Consider the following 18,720-nt stretch of genomic DNA (forward strand, 5'->3'; position numbering starts at 1 on the left):
GGGGGCCGCGCTGGGCCGCCCCCTCGAGCCGCGAGGCGGGGCGGGGACCGGCAGGAGCCGAGGCGGCGGCGCTGCTGCCGGGCGGCTGCAGCCGGGGGTCACGATGGTGTTTGAGTCCCTGGTCGTGGACGTTCTGAATCGTTTCCTTGGCGACTACGTGGTGAACCTGGACAGCTCCCAGCTGAAGCTGGGCATCTGGGGAGGTACGGGCCTGGCCCGCCGCGGGGGAGCCGCCTGCCTGTCCTCGTGCCGCCGCGTGCCTTCCTGCCCGGCCGGGCTCGCCCTGCCGCCCGCTCAAGGGAGGAGGCCAGGGTGGCGTCCCCTGGGCGCTGCCGGGCCGAGCCGAGCCGGGCCGGGCCGTCTACCCACCCGACAACTCTGCCTCCGCTACACCTGCCCGTCCGCTTAAAAATAGCCGCGGGGGCGGTCAGGCGGGCGGGCTGGGGAGGCGGTGTCCGCGGAGCAGCCGGCTGCGGCAGCGGGGGGCGGCGGGAGGAGCGGGAGGAGCTGCAGAACGGGGACAAGGAAAACCGGGCGAAGTGCTGGAGGCACATGAACGGCCCTCCTGTTTTGTTTTTCTATACGGAGCCACCCGTGCTGTCTCTTAGCTGGGGACGGACCTTGGCTGGCTGCGGTCTCTCTGGTGCTCGCGGAAAGTTTGGGAATTAGTGGGCGGGAGCCTGACCTGGCTCTGGGAATGCGAAACTGAACTGGTTTATGGGCGTTTTCCATGCCCGGAAATAAACCGTGCATGGACGCCAAGGGTTTTTGACGGCGTTTTAGCTACGGGGTTTGAGTGCTTGTGGGGGTGAAGTGGCCTTTCCGCGAACGGCAGTGACATCCCGTTTGTTCTTGGCGCTGTCATCTGTAGGTCTGGAATAGCTGTTATTTTTAGCCTTAAAGAACCAGGAGTAGATATTGCCTTCGGTGTTTGCAGAGGCGGTGCCCAGCTGTGCTAGGCGAGGTAAGCAGTGGTCTGTAGAATTAAATTAACATACCAGTTCTGAGGGCAGTAAAGTGTTCTGTTTGAATGTGCAGTCCTGAGGTCCCTTTAGTAAGATGCCTATAAGAAAACAGCACCAGAAGTCTGTCAGACACAGGCCATGAACAGATGCCTGTGCAGTGACCACTGCTGGCTCAGTTTCGAATGTGCATCCCAGGTGTCTGCAGCATCAGCAAAAGCAAACGCAGAGGTTCAGGGTTTTTTTACAGCTGCATTCATACAGTAGGTGTGAAACATCCTCGAGGTATTTGCCTACCTACAATTCCATTCCTATGCATTCATATACATTAACCAGATATTGTAACCTCCTCCTGAAGCTTTTTTGCATCATGGACATTTTTGTTTTCATGCTTGTCTTCTGAAATCGTGTCCTTATTTATTTTCATTTCTGCAGAAAATTAATTTCTGAATTTTCCTTCATATAGTCTAGGAATTTATAGTATCTTTGTAAAGTTCAGTCTCTGTAAGGAGTCTTAACAGAGCAACAGCGCAGGTAACTGCTGAAGACATTGTACTAGTTCTTAACCTATAGCAGTAAGGCTTAATATTGCACATCTCTTACTGGTTAGCTGAGTTGTGTTTGAAAGGTTTTAAATTTAACTAATTGCACCTTTCAGCAAAACTGTATCAGACTAATTGCTTGATTTGTGTACTGAAGTTCTGAAGTTCCCATAGTTTCTACTTTCTGTTCAGCGAAGATAGATATTTAATGAAAATTGTGGAACACTGTATATGTTTTGGGCAATGTTTATACATTAAAAAAAAGGTAAAAGCTTCTTTTTCCAGATCTTTAGGTTGCTAATGGTTAGTCATGGCACTTTATGCCTCTGTGAAACAACTGTTAACAGATTAGATGCTCACTGTCTCAGTTTAAAACAACTAAAAAGAAACCAAAACAAAACAACCCAACCAAAACAAAAACTAAAAAACCACTCTCAGTTTTACTTTGAGGTTTTGATATTCAGCTATCATATTTTTTCATGTCTGTGGAACTTGGTTTTCTTGTTTATTATTTAATCTTTAAGAAGCTCTCATATTTTAGAGATTTTAGATATTTTTATTTAAATTGAATTTCTTGCTTCTGTAGTGCCTATGTATTAGAATAAAATTATTTTTTGCCTACATAGCTTGTTGACTTGTTTGTAGTGTATACTGATGTATGGAGTTACCTATGTCTTGCTCTAAGAGAGTCAGAACTGCTGTGTAGCATTGGTGTGGCATCACCTGTGGAGTTTTATTTTTTCCTGGTCTACCACATGATGCTTTTTTTTTTTTTACTTAAATTGTGTTTAATGGTCTGTACATTTGCAATATTTCTTTCATTTCAAATATGTCAAAGGACCTAGAAATTGCATTCTGCCATATAAAAGGCAGTGATTATTAGTAATAACAGCAGTAGAATACTGTTTTTATTTGGAGTGCATCATTAATTAACAGATCCCTACACTCACAATAGACTGCTCTAAAGCCTATTGATAATTTTTTTAGCTTGATAATTACTAAAATTCTACAACTAATGTATTTTTTTAAAAAGTTCTATTTTTTGCCTTCATATTTTGTGTAGACTTAATAGTTTTTAATGCTGGTCTGCATGCTCTGAAAGCATTTCCATTACAGCCATGTGTTTTCTTAGTGTTTGTCTTTCTCTGACTTGCTAAATTTTACAAAAATCATGTACTAGTAAAATTAAATTGTTTCAAATCCATCAAATTAAAAGAAAAAAAAAGGAAAGTTTTTTTCTGTTTAATAAATCATCACTGCTTTTTGCTAGAGCATTGCACAAATGATATATGTATATATATATCTGTGTCTGTATTAATGTGTTAAGACTTTACATATATGTAATGTCTTAAGTTTTAAAAGGCATGTATTTTTTTGCCTCTGAATGATTAAAAACCCAAGTAATTTATTTTAAAAGGCTGTAGGGAGCAAATCATGACCTTGTGGTATTTTATAGCTAGCCTGTCTAAATTAAATCTGGTAACTTGTTTGTAGACTGAATATGTATAAATTTTACATATTTTCAGCCTCTGTAAATTGAAAGCTTTATTAATGACTTTTTAATGAGCATGCTTAATACTCACCTTGGTTTTGATAAATGAGAGAATTCATCATGTAGTATTAAAGCTATTCCATATTCAATCTGTGTAGTAAAGTTGTGTGATGATGCTGCTCCAGAAAAATATATGAACACATTAATAATTCCAGAAATGCTTTGATTTTTTTTGTTGTTGTTGTAAAAAACCCTCAGATTGAAGGGTAAGAATTTAGACTATCTTAATATTGAAAAAAGATGTGATGTCTAAAAACACTGATGGCTGAGAATGTTGCAAGAACTGAATGATCTGAAATAGAAAAGGCAGTGCAGAAAGTTGAAGGTAGCTCAATCTATGCAGGTAAAAGAAGGTAATTTGAACATGTAAAGCCAATACTGGAAAAGTCAAGGCTCAGAAAAAAGTGTAATGGGAGAAAATCATTTGCCTAAGGAACTCCATTAATATGAAGCAAGGTAAAAGACTGCTTCTGTTAGGCAGCCATCAGAGAAGGCTATTGGATGGCTGATGCTGAAAAGGACAGTGTCTTTTTTAGCCTATTTTTGTTTGGTGTTCACTAAGAGAGGTAGTTTCAATGAGGTGTATTAACAAGTGTGCAAATACTTGGCTTAGATAAACAAGTTAGATTTGAATGCCCTAGACCTGATCTAGTTAACTGGTCAAGTTGAAATACCTGAAAAGATGCTTGCAGAGATGTATGCAGTTGTCTTTGACAAGAAATGAGGTGCCAGTGAGGTTTCCAGTGTTGAGAGACCAAACAATTGTTTTATTACAGTTCATGATGCTATTGTTTTCTTTTGACTATGTCTAAATAATTTTTCTGTGTCTTGCTCAGACCCTCTGTACTGCCCTTTAAAAAGATTAATTCTAGGTTGACTTGGCATACTTACTTATCAGGTAATGTCTCAAGCATGTCTTAATGCAACTTATTATTTAAATAGCTGGTGTTCCTTTTTGGGTCAGCTCTGTCAGTAAGATGATATTGGCAGATAATTGGAATGTTTGTGAGTACATAAACACTTTTTTTTTTTTTTTTTGTTTTTGGCTACAACTATTATCGTGAAAGACAAATACTTTTGTGTACCTTGTCTTGTCTATACAGGTCTTGTCTGTACTGTCTGTAGCAGGTGCTATCTGCTCCCCTCCCTTACAAAATAGTAATTTGAATTCACTTGAGGGATCCATAATGTCTTGTAGTTTTTTGCTGTCTTTTGTGATCTATTTTACAGTAAATGTCAATAAATGAGGTATTTGGCAGACACTGATCCTCAAAGGCTTACAGCTTGTCTCTAGAGGGTATGTTTAAACAGAAATAATTAACAGCACAAACACAAGTGGGAAATGACTAGCAAAGGCAGCTGTTTGTGTTAAATGATCAGAGGTGTTCACAAGCAGACAATGCTGTTGGAAAAATGCAGGAATTTTGTGAAAATACTTGAACAGGAGTGTTGGGTGCTGATCAGATACTAGCTAAGGTATTTGCATTTTCTGATCTTTCATCTCACTCTCATCTGCTTTCCTTCCCCTGACCCTTTATTTACAAGACAGCAGAGAGTGATTAATTAGGTAAAACCTGCAGGATTTTTATATAGATTAATTTTCTTTCCCCCCCTCATCTTCTTTTTACAACCATAACAAAATTTCAGTTAGACCTTTTTGGTGAAATAGTTTACTAGATCTCTTTTTGCAGGCTGAATCATTCATAGTAGATGTTGATTCATGCACAGAAATTCATGAAGTTATTTTGAGTATCTACAATTAAAGCTATAAACTGATTAATTCTAGAATTTTGACAGCTGTTTTATGTTGTTGAATTATTCACATTGTCCAGAGCTCAGTAAATCTAAAAATTTCCTTTATAATGTAGCCTAAAAAAATTCTAGACTTTGCTATAGGTATTTATAACTGTTCTGGCTTTTATTATTGATTTGGCTGGTAGCCTGCATGTTTAATCCTAGATATTTATACAACTCCAACTACTTGCATGCACAGTTTCTAAGGTTGCTTAGCTGGTTATTTTTTAACCATACATTGGATTCATTTCTGACATCAAAACATCTAGTTGCTCCCAAGAGGGGAACACCAGTCCTGCCAAAAAAACCCCAACCAACCATCAGCAAAACTGACAATTGAATCCTGAAGTATTTTTTTATTTTTGCAATTAAAATCTACTGTCAGTACTCACAGACTAATTCACTAGCTATATTATGCCCTGTAACTAGGGTTTATTCCCTGGCTTTCCTGTTTCTGTTTTGGCGGCTTTTGGTTTTTTTGCCTCCCATCCCCAACAGAATGGTCAGGATTCAGTGTAGTTGCACTTAGATCTACATTTCATTGCAAGGGAAATGGCTACATGTGGTAGAGACCAAATTTTGGTAATGAAAGAGAATACTGGCATTGTCAATAACTGCATTTCAAATCCTAAGCATCAGAGTTGGTTGCAAGCTTTGCAAGTCTGGTGGCTTTGGAAATGTTTTCTGTTTACTGCAGGAATATTTAGTCAGTCTCTTGTGCTTTCTCTCAAGTATAGGGAGAAGAAAGGTTGCATCAATACACAAAACCTAGTGCCTCTTTTGTAGCCTTTTGAGTGCTTTTATGGTCCATTTGCTATGATCAGACTGTATCAAGTTTTTTTTGTAAGGAAACTGTTACATTTTGTAAACATGTTTCAGTAATTTTATACAAAAATTCAGATGCCTGGAGTTCTGCTAATGTGTATTTCTTCTAGTGATTCTTAACTAAAACTTCTTAATTGTAAAATCATAAGTGATTTTTTAAAATTTTAAAATCATAAGCAAAAAGAGTAAAGAATTATGTACCCCACTTCCAAATCCCAGCATTTAATTTAGAAATTTCAAAGTCTTCCTGTTTGAAGCATGATTGATTCTGTATTTATTGTCTGCCATTATGATGTGCTCAGGCAAAATGAGAAATAGTTCTGCCATCAGAAAATATTGTTTGTAAATGCTTAAGATAATCCTTACTCATTTTACAGTACTTTGTTTTTGGAAGCATCCAGCCTGCCAAATTGTTGTAGCCTGAGTTACTGTGCCTCTGCAGAACTGTGGCATGTGTCAGACTTTGATAAATGAGAGGGAATGTTTACATAGCCATCAGTGAAAGTGAAGAAACTCAACCCAGTTAAACTGCTTCATGTGTCGCTTAGTCTTACAGTTTCCTTGTGAATGTTTTTAACCTGGCTCAACTGACCTGCAAAAGTTGCACTCATGCCTGGTAACTTGGTTACAAACCTGAACCTTTGCTCTGGATACCATTAGAATTACTTGCCATAAATACAGTTGAAATTAGTGATATCTTCTTGAAGAAGCAAACGGGGTTTTTTTAGTGTTAAAATGGTCTCTGCAGAGTGTTGCCCTGAAAACTCAGCTTTTTGATCTTGCTTACATAATTTCTAAGCACTTTCCCAGGACAGTGACTGTAAACATAGATATGTATACATCCTTTCTGATACACGTCTTTAGATAGACGTCTTGCACGACCAGTGTGATTGGGAAGGTGGTAACCTAACTATCCAGTCACTGCTCATTGCCAAGAGTCTATAAATACTGGAGTTGTAAGAATAAAACCAGTTTTTTCCCTGTCATACAGGAGCCGTGTCTGTGTGAATCATTGCCTGTCCTACAGTGACAGCAGAGTAAGCTTTATCAGGGAATGAATTTAGAATGGAATTGAACCACTGTTATATAAAACTATCACCTTGTTATTGCCTACAAAGACTATATAGTTCTAGTTCCTAAAGTAGTTATAGACTACTTTTGGGAATGCTCTCTTTGCTTTTTTTTGCTTTTTTTTCACTTTTCTGTCGTTCCTGGCAACATGTGTGTATTTTAAGGCTTGACAACAGTCTCATCAGCTGTCAAAAAACATCCTTCTGCATGTAGTATTTCTCTGGACAGGCTGATGTTAGCACATGTCAGATGTATAGACTTATACTGTAAAGTGATTATAAATGGTTGCAATGAATAAATTAAAACGTTAAAAACTTCATGGTATTTTGTGAGTGCTGTGAGATGGATGGATTGGTTTACCTGATCAGCTCTTCCATATCAGTTCAATAACTTGAGCCAACTCTTCTGATGTGTGCACTTTTGAGATTTGGGTCCAATTTTCCAAAATAGGTGTTACTTTGAATAGTTACTGTCAGCACAATATAACTGCAAGAATATTCTTGCAAATGGAGCTCCCATTTCCCCATACATTTGCTATCGTGCATCCTGAAAGAAAAGCATTTTTGGATCAATTAAATCTTCGTTTGCAACCTCAAGTTGTATTCCTTTCCAGGCCTGTAATCTGCTTCTGGTTTCTGGAATCTCATTTATGCCCCTGCTCAGCTGTATCAAGTGTCTGTTCCATGTGCATGTGTTAACACTATACAACTAATTTGAAAGTAACCATCATGGAAGCTCCATTCTTCTTGTAGATTTTGCAGAAGGCATTGCTTTGGACTATGTGCATGTTTAAGTTATGAGTTTTCTAGTCCCAGTATTCCTTTTGTTATGGCAAATGCTTGATGTGAAGTATAGTGTACAACTGATCTTGCTATTCAAATTTTCTTTGTTCACAGTATACCGAATTTCTCTCCTTAAAAATTAGATTACTGAAATGCTTCTTGTGAATTTTTGTAAGCCTATAAATAGAACTGGCAAGAATAAGACCTTTTGCGGGCTAAAATTCCACTCACATTTACTGTCTCTAGATTTCTACAAGCATAGAAAACAGATGGTTGAAGAAAAAGAGGCTAACTTTTGATTTCAAAATGAGTCCTTACAAAATTGAGACAGGGATTTCCAGCACTTTTACTTTGGGTAATTTTACATTATTTTTCTTGGACATGCAAGCTCCATGAGACAATCTCAGGTATTTTGTAGAATAATTAATCATCTTCCATGGTCCTAATCATCTTTCATGGATATTTGATGTGTAGGCTGTGGATCTCTTCCACAGTAAAAGTTTTGGGATCCATAGGTCGTGGACCACTGGGATGTCCCACTGTGAAGGGGAAGGGAACACCCAAAATTTGGAGGTGCCTGTGGTCAAAAAGGAACAACAGAAGTCAGTGTGTCTGTAAAAACTTACGAAGTTTTATTATTAAATTAGACACACGGTGTGGAAATTGGTGTAAGTTAGTCCCTTATAGTATAAACACATGGTGGTAGATCTTGAATAAGGGATAGGTGAAAGAGATCTGTACTCTGTTTGTACACAGAGATTACAGTGGGGTACAGAGAAAGAAAGGAAGAAAGACTGGCAGTCCTGACTCCAGTCTCAGTGCAGCTGATGGAGTGTCCAGGGTCCTGGGGCACATGTGTGCCCAGATTTGATGTGAGTACCTTTATACAGTTAACATTTCCATGCCATGGAGCTTCTTTGTTTGTTTACTATGCAAATGAGTTATCATCTGCAGTTCATTCTTCTAGACCTTTCTGGAAATGGTAAGAGGGCTTTGGGGGTCTCTGGAGGTCTTGGTCCCTCCATACTGGATTGACCTTTGGTTGACAGTCCATGCCTGCTTCTTGACCTCATTCCATTGCTTATGCTCTGCTTCAGGAGCCAGAGCATAGACCTTTGTCCAAGATGACTTCTGGCTTATATCTGTATGGCCGCCTTTTCCTGCCACGTCCCATTCTTTCTCATGGCATGTTCTTACCAACAAATCTTGGTTGATTCCACTGCCATCCTCCATTGATGGCTGAGACATCTACATTAGTCCCCTTATCTTCTAGGCTTCTGTAACCCACTGATTCAGACTCTGGGACTTGCAGTGTGTATGACTACTACATTGCTTATTCCAGTTTTGCTTGTTGGCTTCTGTTTTTTTAGGAGCTGTAGCACTGAAGAATCTGGAAATAAAAGAAAATGCACTGGTAAGCTAGTGAAAATTACAATAATACTTGCAAAAATGATTCCTTGAGCTATGTTTTGGGTTTAATGTGCATTTTTTGGTTCTTATTTTTTGATACACTTTCTTCTAAGTAGAAGCTTACTGATTTGCTTTCTCTGTACCTATACAGATTATCTGATTCATTTGAGATTAAATTTAAAGGGGAAAGTGTATGCATTTTTTTTTCCTCTAAGAGAACTCTCAGCAATTGCTAAAAGAATTTGCTTAGGTCAAAAGCAATACTGAAAGACCTTTTTTTTTTTTCCTAGCTCATGAAGCTAGGACTTTTTTTTTTGGAATGTATTTAGCCTAAAATGGTGTAACAGTCTAAATTGGTAACCAAATGCTTGCTTATCTGTTATGCTAATTTTTTTTCTGTGTTTGACAGGTAAGTTTTTTAAGATTGTCATGATATCTTTCCTGCACTGGAACATTTAACAAGCTGCTGAATTGAGCTTAAATTTTCTAAACCCTTTTCTTTCAGAGCCGTTTGGATGTGCCATTTAAAGTTAAAGCAGGACATATTAGTAAGTTGCATTTTCTTATATACATTCAGGAATTTCTAAACATACTATCTTTCCTTGAAAGTGACTTTAGACTTCCTAAGCAAATGATTTCCTTATGTTCATTGATTTGTATACTTTTTACACTCAGAAGTTTGTCTCTTCTTAAAAAAAAACTTTTTGAAGAAGCTTCTTTCAATAAAGTGTACTAGAGTCTTGTTTAAACCCCTCAATATTAATGAGAAAATAGCCCAACACAGTAAAGACGAGCAGTTGGGCATGACTGGATCTCATTCATTGTCTTAACAAGACTCCACAACTGATTTTTACCTTTTGCTTGCCTTTTCATCTCCTTCCTTCCTTTTTTTTTTTGCTAAAATAAAAGGTTTTCTTGTTGCAAGTTGATTATCTTGTAAAAGTTAGTGGTTTCTTAAAGTAAACTAAGTCTAAGGCTGTTATGCTTCCTTTAAATTGACCCTGGAATAATGTATTTTCTATATTTCTAAATTATATGATTTAATATTTTATTAAAGTTTGTGCTTGGTGAAGGAGAGACACTGTAACCTCATGATCCCTGTGTTCACAAAACCTAGTATTTAGCTGACTGATGATGCATGAGGTGCCCATGTGCTTGTTTCTGACAGTGCTGCTGTAGATTTTCAAGGAGGGACACATTGCTGTTAAGAGGAGGAATGTAATTCGAGGGAATACAGAAAGAATGTAGACCAAACTTCTCATGTTGTTTGTGTATTGTGCAAGAGAATACAACTCAACTGAGGCATTTTCTGGGGTATTTTCTGTCCAAAGTAATGATTGTTAAGAGATTTTGTGTTTATTATCAATTATCATTACATTTCTTTTCCAGTCAACTATTTAACTGTATACTTCAACTTTTTTCTTTTGTGTTTTTAGGTCAACTTAACCTACAGATACCATGGCAAAATCTTTATACTCAACCTGTTGAGGCAGTCCTTGATGGAGTTTATTTGCTCATTGTGCCTACAGCCAGTAAGTTATTGTACAGGAAAAAGTGACTGTAGATTGGTGGGATTTCAGAATTAGCTGAAATGGGTGGATACTGTTTTCATGAGCTTTATTCCTAGAAGATACTTTTAGCAGTTACAGTTAAGTAATGGTATGGAAGTCTTTCTGTAATTTACAGTTTGTCACCTGATTTTTTTGCTGTTATGTAACTGTTGCAAAAATGTAAGAATTACAGCTTTTGACACAGTATCTTTAAAAAAGTATGTAAGTTTTTTTGGTATTACACTTTTTTACATTATGTATTTAGGCATAAAATATGATGCTGAGAAAGAAGCCAGGCAGTTCTTGGAAGCAAGACAAAGGGAATTGCAGAGAATAGAGGAAGCAAAGCAGAAGATAGCTGACCAAGGTAAGAGTGGGAAAAGCTAATGAAAGTGATGCTTCTTCTTTATTCAGAAAGATACAGACTTTGTCAAAGTGTTCTAGACTCTTGTTTTTAACTTGTTACTTAAAAACCTATTAGTTATGGTTTTTTAGGTATAATTGTGGTCAGTATTGCAGAACCAGCATTCTGAAAATAAAAAGGTTTGAGCATTGATGTGATATAATATAAATTGGGCTTTTGAAATATTTATTTTGTATCATATGTCGCCTGACATTTTCTTTCCTCTTTCACAGGAAACGGTTTGTTTCCAGTATCAAAGCATTTTTACCAATGTAACTTTTTAAAGGAGTTTCCATCTGTTCTTTGATACATGCAAATTCTTATCTTTAAATTCAACTTCTGGTATTTCCAATAAATATGTTTTGCCCACCTTGAGTATTGTGGGTGCTGGTCATACTTTTGAATTGCCAGATTTGTCACGCAGAGTCACAGTAGGTAGTAAAGCTACGAAGCCTATTTTGAGAATGTAAATGTTGTAGATTATACAGAGCAAACCTGTTTTTATACAACTGGAGTGCAATATAATAGAAAATTAAAACAGTTACCATGCTAAATTTATTTTGTTATTGCTTGTCTAAGTTTGAAAAATACTAAAATGTAAACAAAATATTAAATTGTTTTCCTTTAACATAGATAAAGTGAAAGAAGAGAAACAAGACACTTTTGTAGAAAAGTTAGTTACTCAGGTCATTAAAAATCTTCAGCTGAAAATTTCCAACATCCATATTCGTTATGAAGATGATGTAAGTACTTTTGTATATCTTAACATAAGGGGTTGTGCGCTGTAACATGAAATTGGGAACCTGTCTGATTTCTTCTGGTTGCTTTCCATGCTGAGAGAATACTAGTAAAGTTGTGGAATTTCTTACCTTAGTCTTTTTAAAAAAACTAAACAAAAAGCTTGGACCAAAGCATAAAGATACTTAAATTCTTAGTCAAATATATGCTTATAGAGTATGAAATATTTTTTTTTGTCTTTTCTTGTGTTCTATTAGATCACAAATCATGATAACCCCTTGTCATTTGGGATTTCACTTCAAAACTTAAGTTTGCAGGTAATTTTATTTCTCACTTTTTGTCTGAAAAACATGTTAATATATACCAATAGGTGCTTTTGTGTGTTGTGCTTTCTGGTAACGCACTGTCTAATGGAAAGTACACATATAGTCATCAGCAATGCACAATGGTAAGTACTTGGCTTATCAAATTCAGCATAAGTGCTGTGATGGGTGTGCTATTAAAGATAAAATGCTACCATTAAAGTAGATCTTTAGGAGTAAATTCTTGCTCTTTCGCCTGCTGCACTTTGTGGCTACTACACTGGGCTGGATTTGGGCTGTTTGTTCTGAATATTTTACTGAAACTGACTTGAGCTCCAAGAAAGGAAGTTACTACCTGATTACAGGAAGGGGTGGGAAAGGGAAAAAACAGAAAAAAAGAAAAAAGATGACATCTTTATTTTAAACAAGCTAATTTTTTAGCTGCAAACTGCACTTTAAGGTGCAAAGATAGTAAGCACAGACAGTATGAAATTTTTTTTCTGGAAGACTGTGTAGTAGGAGCACTATGCTGATTGTGCTGAGTTACTCTTATTCAGTAGCTTTTGCTGTGTAACTGCTAGTTTTAAAGAAAATGTGCCTTAAGTAAATGCAACTTTCTTGAATGAAATGGTGGTTTTGCTAATGCCTGTTTCTAGCATATTCAAGGGTGTTCTTTAGGCTTAAACTAAGATGAATTGCTTCCAGCATTATGAAAAAATTTAATCCATAGTTTATCTCTGTCCAAAGAGGCTGCCTAAAAATATTATTGGTGTGAAGGAAAACAGTTTGCAATACTGAAAACAGAATCTTTTGCTATCTTTAGTTCTTGTGTGCAGCCTATCAGTGTACATACATATACATATTTTTTGGGGGAAGTAGCATTTTCAAGTTTTCACTTAAAGTAATGGCTCAATCACCTTAAATCAGAAGATTGTATCCCATTATTTTCTGTGGCATTTAATTATGATGACATTACTTTATTTTTTTGTAGTTTGTTTCAGTTATAACACGCTGGTGAATTATAGATATTGGAGTGTTTTTCTTAATTCTTATTTCAGACCTCAGATAAGAATTGGAATCCATGTTTACATGATGAAACTGCCAAGTTGTTCCACAAGGTACAGTATAAACTGTATGCTAAGGAAAGAATTACTGATAAAATAAGCTACATTAGAGTTTCTTCCACAGAAAGTAAGATCAAGAAAACATATAACTGTATAGTCTCTATAGCAAAAGTAACATTCTGAATATTTTTATTCATCCAGACTTTTTGAAATCCAGCTTATCAGTCTAAAATTTGTAGATGCTAACACATATGTTCTGTTGTGTTTCCAGCTTGTGCGACTGGATAACCTTTTTGCTTATTGGAATGTGAAATCAGAGATGTTCTACCATGGTGGTTGTGATGAGTCATTGGTGAGTAAAGCATAGTGTATATAGCATTCTAGTTGAAACTCAGATGAGGGAACATGCTTCACGTTCAGGCCTGCTTCTCTTTATGTCAGTGTCCTGGGGGAATTGTTCGTAACTAAAAGCATTTTTAGGAAAAAAGTAGTATATGTTAAGGCTTTTATGTGATGGATGTATAATGCCCATCTGAGAAAGTTAAAATAACCAGTCTTCTACCAGTTACAGAATACAGACTGATGGTCATCTTACTACTATTCAGTGATTTTTATTAGCTAAAGGTAGACATATTGTTCTGTTTAAAGCACAGATGAGTGTTTTGAACTTTACTTTGGGTCAGAGGGATTATCTGAGAATTGTTTAAAAATGCTAACATCTTGTAATTTAAAAATTTTATCTGGAAATAGAAATGCAACTTTCTTTTATCTCTGTTATGTGTGTAGGTTAATTTAAAACAGGGAGTTGCCAGCCACAACGTGATTCCAGATGGTTATGATTTTGGTAAGTGTTATTTAATTGTAATACGCATTCATAATTCTAATTTTTAGTGCATCTCGGAGGTTATCACTTTGGCTGTTACTCAAAAATCTTAAAAAGGAGTGTAGTTTAAGCCTGGAAGAGTAACTGTCTTTCTGACAGTAAATACTGTATTGTATAGGTAGCCTTAAAAAAGCCTCGATAAAAGTGAGTCATGTATCATTCTAATGGGTTCTAATGGAACACTGTACATAGTTCATCATTCTTAGCAGCCATTGATTAGTTCCTGTATTTAAGAAGTTTAGAATAACATACGCACTGGGTAAGTTTTGTGAATTCAGATATTTTTGAGTATGTTTTTGAGTGCACCTGCTTTATACAAAGTATCTTCTTTTCATGAGAGGTGGAAACACTAATCAAACAACTTTGAAACATTAACTTTGTTTTTGTTGGGTTTTTTGTTTGTTTTTTGTGGTGGGACTAATGAAAGTTGTATTGCTTTGAATATTGCTTGTTGAAGTCACATTGGCATTACTCAAACATGGTGGTAGTTTGCTTTCCGCTGTATGGAAAATACTTGGTTTGTGTTTATCACGTGCATCTGCATGATTGTTTAGGAACTGTTCACAAGTCTGAATGCCCTTGGAAGTGGCTTGTTCACCAGCAGGAAGGTCCTCAGTTCACTATGGCCAGCGTTAAAAAAGACACTGTCAGTTTTATGCTGCTGCCTTCACCAAAAGGAGTCTCTGTCTGTGTTGACTGACAGAGAACTGTCTAGTAATTTCTTCTAATTTCTTACCAATCTTTTTTAGTTGCTGGCTTTGATTATTTGCAAGAAAACAAATGTTAAATGTTATAAGTTGTTTAAGGCTTTATGTAGTATGTCCAAAATAGGTGTATGTAAAGCTTAGGATTCAAGATTAACACTATTTACATTCAGCAGTTCCATCAGAGGTGCTGCTGACTATGCTGGTGATCTGTGGCAAATGAAAATTTGGTCCCGTTTGGGACAAGTCTTTAGATTAAAACTTTGATAAGAAGGTAATAAGCATGAAGTCTAATTTTATCACTTCATGTAAATACAAATATTATACTTACGTAAAAGAACCATAAAAAGATAAAAATCATAAAGAATGAAGTTTAGGAAGCTAAATACAGAGAGAAAATTAATTGAAATGCTACCATATAGAGGTATAGCTGGAAGTTTAATGGTTTCTTCTTGAAAAAAATGCATGTTTCCACTTGTATGAACCTTTCAGAGAATCTGGAAATATTTGATATGTATGTAATATATCAGTATTTTTGCTGAGATGAAAGAAGTCATATTTGATAAAAATGTGATTTACAGAAACACAAATAATAAAAAAAATTCTTACTATTGGATTAATTGCTGAGGCAGATGAAAATATTGAATTATCATGGCTTCAAATGCCAGATACTGCCAAACTGTGGAACAGATAAAATATTTCTTGTCAGAATGTTTTTTCTTGTGATGTGCCTCACTTTTATGTAGAATGCATGATTTTGTTCCATGCTTATTTGGGTTTAAAATTAAAAATATGGGATGTTTGGTAACATTGTTTAACAATGGTTAAAACCATCGTGAGTATAATTTATCAAAGACTAAAGCATTTGTAACAACAACAACAGCAAAAAAAATCTTACGGAATAAGAGTTCCTACAATGAAATAAATGCTATATTTGAAACTGTCTTGTACTATAAATGTATCACAGCCAAAAAAAAATTACATTTGTTACAAAGTAAACTATTTATTGAAGCATTTGTATGTAATTCAGCATACAAGAAAGTTTGTGGTGGTGTTCTGCAAAAATTTGTTTGATAAATGTTGCCAGAGTGAAAATTAAGATTGAGTCTAGATTGTTTTCTATTTTAAGCTGTATTGATGCAGTACATGTTTTTCAAGTCTAGCGTTTTAAAGCTAATAATCTGGCATAATTTAAGATAAATATGTGTACAATTTATTACAGTCTTAAATAATTGAATTGCACTTTTTTATCAACTTGTGTTTTTTAGTATTCCGCCCAATTTCAGCTAAAGCCAAACTCCTTATGAATCCTCGATCTGATGTTGACTTTTCATCACCGAAAATAGATTTAGACGTAAACTTACAGGATATAACTGTTGAATTCAATAAGCCACAGGTACCGGCTATTTTTCTGAATCTATATGTAATGTAACATATAGTAGTAAAACGGTTAGTTTGCAAGAATAAGGAAGGCAGTCTGAAATTTTGTACTGTACATATAGAATCTATTAACTTAGTCTCATTTTTCTTTGTAACTGATTTCCTCTTCAAAGAGAAGCTTCATACCTGTTGTTTGCAGAAAGATAATAATGCTCAGTTTGAATTTGTTTGCCTAGTACTTCAGTGTTGTGGAGCTTCTTGAGTCTATTGATATGATGACTCGAAATCTGCCATATAGGAAGTACAGACCTGATGTTCCAGTGCATAACAACGCCAAGACATGGTAGGCAACCTTAGATTTTGAAAATAATTTGTTAGTTATTAACCTGAAATAATTATCAAGGAATTGCTTCTTACTTGGGGAGGTTAGAACTCATCTCCTTCTGAAAGGAAGTCATCTTTGTTTTTATAATTTTTTCTTAAGCCAGTATTGTAAGAAGTTGATGAGGACCTCAAACCAAAGCTGAGGACACAATATTTGAAAACCTGTGATTGTGGTCTTAAAGACCATTATCAGGAGTTTAAGTCTTATAGTACTTTCGTATCATAAATTTGTTTAAGTGAAGGACACCTGTTATATATTAGGTAGTATTACAAGAGCAAATCTATTACCTAAAAATAGGCAAACCTTTGCAACACAGATGGCCAGGATTTGATTTCTTTGCAGAAGATACATTTTTATTATTCTCAACATGCATCCATTCTAAATATTCTCATCATCTGTGGGTACTTTTCATATACAGCTAACTTTGAGTTTTAGGAACCGGCAGTCTGTCAACTTTGTGTGGGGAAAAAGAGTAAAATTCTTAGTTTTCTCAGCTGATCAGAAGTGCAGTATTTGTCAGGGGATTTCACTCTTGGCAGCCTGAAGTTCTATTTAGTGACAGTCTGCAAAGTCTTAGGAACCTTTTCAATATCCCTCCAAAAAATTGAGCTATACATTTGTCTTTGCTTTTAGGTGGAAATACGTTATTTATGGCATCCTTGAAGTAAATGTTCAACCTAAGCTCCAAATGTGGTCATGGGAACATATTTCACATCATAGGAAGCAAGTGAAGAACTATAAAGAGATGTATAAAACAAAGATAACGTCAAAAAAACCTAATGAAGATATCTTAAAATCATTGGAGGTTAGTAATTTTCTATTGAAGGCTTAAATATTGTTCATCTTGATACTTGTTCAAACTTAAATAGTAATATGTTCCTAAATCAGTTCTAAGTTAAAATAAAATTTTCAGTTGGCAATACTTGCAACTTTGTCACTACCTTTCACTTTGAGTAGTAGTAACAAATACGTGAGGTAAATCTTTAAATTAGAAACTGCAAGAAAGAGCAGCTTAAACTGATGTGCTATTCCACGTTTATTTTAAGTTTTCAGATTGAGTGAATTAACTTAGTTTGCAAAAATTGAATTGCTTTCTGTTGCTTCCTGTAAAACTGAGCTATGGAATGTAACAATTTTCAAATTGTCTAAAATAATTTCTTATCTCACTTCTAGGAATTCGAAAAGACCTTGGATATTTTTAACATCACTCTAGCAAGGCAACAAGCAGAAGTTGAGGTAAAATTGCATCATTTAAATGAGTCTATGAATAACTGAAACATAGCCATTTAGCTATGGTGATTGAATTGTGTATCATACAGTCTTTGTTAGTTTTTCAGCTTGTAATTAAACAAAAATTAAATAACTTCATATACTCTTTCTTCAAAATGACTTATCTTTAAATCAGTTTCTACTTCTGGTGGGAAAGATCTACTGTGGAAAATGTGGCCAAACTCAATTTGGAAACAATTACACCCAAAACTGTCAGGTTGGTGGCGGGAAGGAGCGGTGTCCCTCCCTCCTCCCCCCAGTAGCCTAGACTATTGGTTTATTCCTTTTTTTTCCACAATAGTGTGTTACATTGAGTGATCACCTGCAGTATGTTGTGGCTTTGAAAAGAGATGCAGTGTTTCTATTTGCAAGTCTGACTCAGAGTAGAGCAAATGCATAATACATTTAAGTAGATTTGTGCAATTAGGCAAGATAATGTGACTTGAGTAGTTACACTTAATTTGTTAGCTTTATTTTTCCTAGGTTAATGTACTACTTAATTTTACATATAATGTCTGAGCATATTTCTAGGACACTGAAGTGAAATACTTATAGTTTTTCTGAAATCTGTGATCTTTTTCCATTAATAATCAAGGCACCTAAAAGTAAGCGGAAGTTTGCCATCTGAAAGAAGGCAGTAATTAATAATTAAACATTATAAATATCAGTTACTGCTTATGACAGTGCTTGAAAGCAATTTAAAAATTTTGATTTTTTATGGTTTTTGGTATGTGAAGTATATTAGATATAGTATAAGTGCAATTGCTCCAGTCACAGATATTGTGCTTCTAACCCAAAACTCTGAAGAGGAATCTAAAAATGTGATTTTCCCTTCTGTTTGTCTGTATGTGTGCCTCCATTTGGATGCATGTTACCATTATCCAGACTGTAACAAAACAAGAAGCAGCATTCATGGCTGTTCCCCTTCAGTTTGTCGATACTGAAGTCCTGTTCAAGGGGTGGGGGAAGGTTTGGTTTTGGTTTAGTTCTCATTTGATTTTAGAATTGTCTTACCTCGTAGTGTATACTTCTTCTTGGTTTTATCTTTTTCCTCCAACTTTTTGCAAGTTGATGGAAATCTTGAAATATTTCCTATCTAGTTTT

The 18,720-nt window shown here is 35.9% G+C and overlaps 1 protein-coding gene across 13 annotated transcripts in view; it reads left to right on the forward strand.

Moving 5' to 3' along the window:
* Positions 1–30: 30 nt before the first annotated feature.
* The window catches only part of VPS13A (vacuolar protein sorting 13 homolog A), a 111,656-nt gene continuing 92,966 nt past the window's right edge, over positions 31–18,720 (forward strand). For 12 of the 13 annotated variants that reach the window (XR_004500561.1, XR_004500562.1, XR_004500563.1 and 9 more), the window contains exons 1-14: positions 31–203; positions 8,899–8,942; positions 9,444–9,486; positions 10,375–10,470; positions 10,754–10,855; positions 11,525–11,634; positions 11,887–11,946; positions 12,990–13,049; positions 13,267–13,347; positions 13,782–13,839; positions 15,851–15,978; positions 16,199–16,305; positions 16,981–17,152; positions 17,521–17,583. Coding sequence is in view for 8 of the 13 variants with exons in the window: in XM_015652863.1 (XP_015508349.1) it covers positions 104–203; positions 8,899–8,942; positions 9,444–9,486; positions 10,375–10,470; positions 10,754–10,855; positions 11,525–11,634; positions 11,887–11,946; positions 12,990–13,049; positions 13,267–13,347; positions 13,782–13,839; positions 15,851–15,978; positions 16,199–16,305; positions 16,981–17,152; positions 17,521–17,583 (1,224 nt within the window). In the remaining 5 variants the exon portion in view is untranslated. Of the gene's footprint in view, positions 204–8,898; positions 8,943–9,443; positions 9,487–10,374; positions 10,471–10,753; positions 10,856–11,524; positions 11,635–11,886; positions 11,947–12,989; positions 13,050–13,266; positions 13,348–13,781; positions 13,840–15,850; positions 15,979–16,198; positions 16,306–16,980; positions 17,153–17,520; positions 17,584–18,720 lie in introns of those variants that run through there. The other variant, XM_033520674.1, reaches the window with a different exon arrangement.

Source organism: Parus major, chromosome Z, assembly GCF_001522545.3.
Source record: "Parus major isolate Abel chromosome Z, Parus_major1.1, whole genome shotgun sequence".
In the NCBI taxonomy this organism is placed as follows: Eukaryota; Metazoa; Chordata; class Aves; order Passeriformes; family Paridae; genus Parus; species Parus major.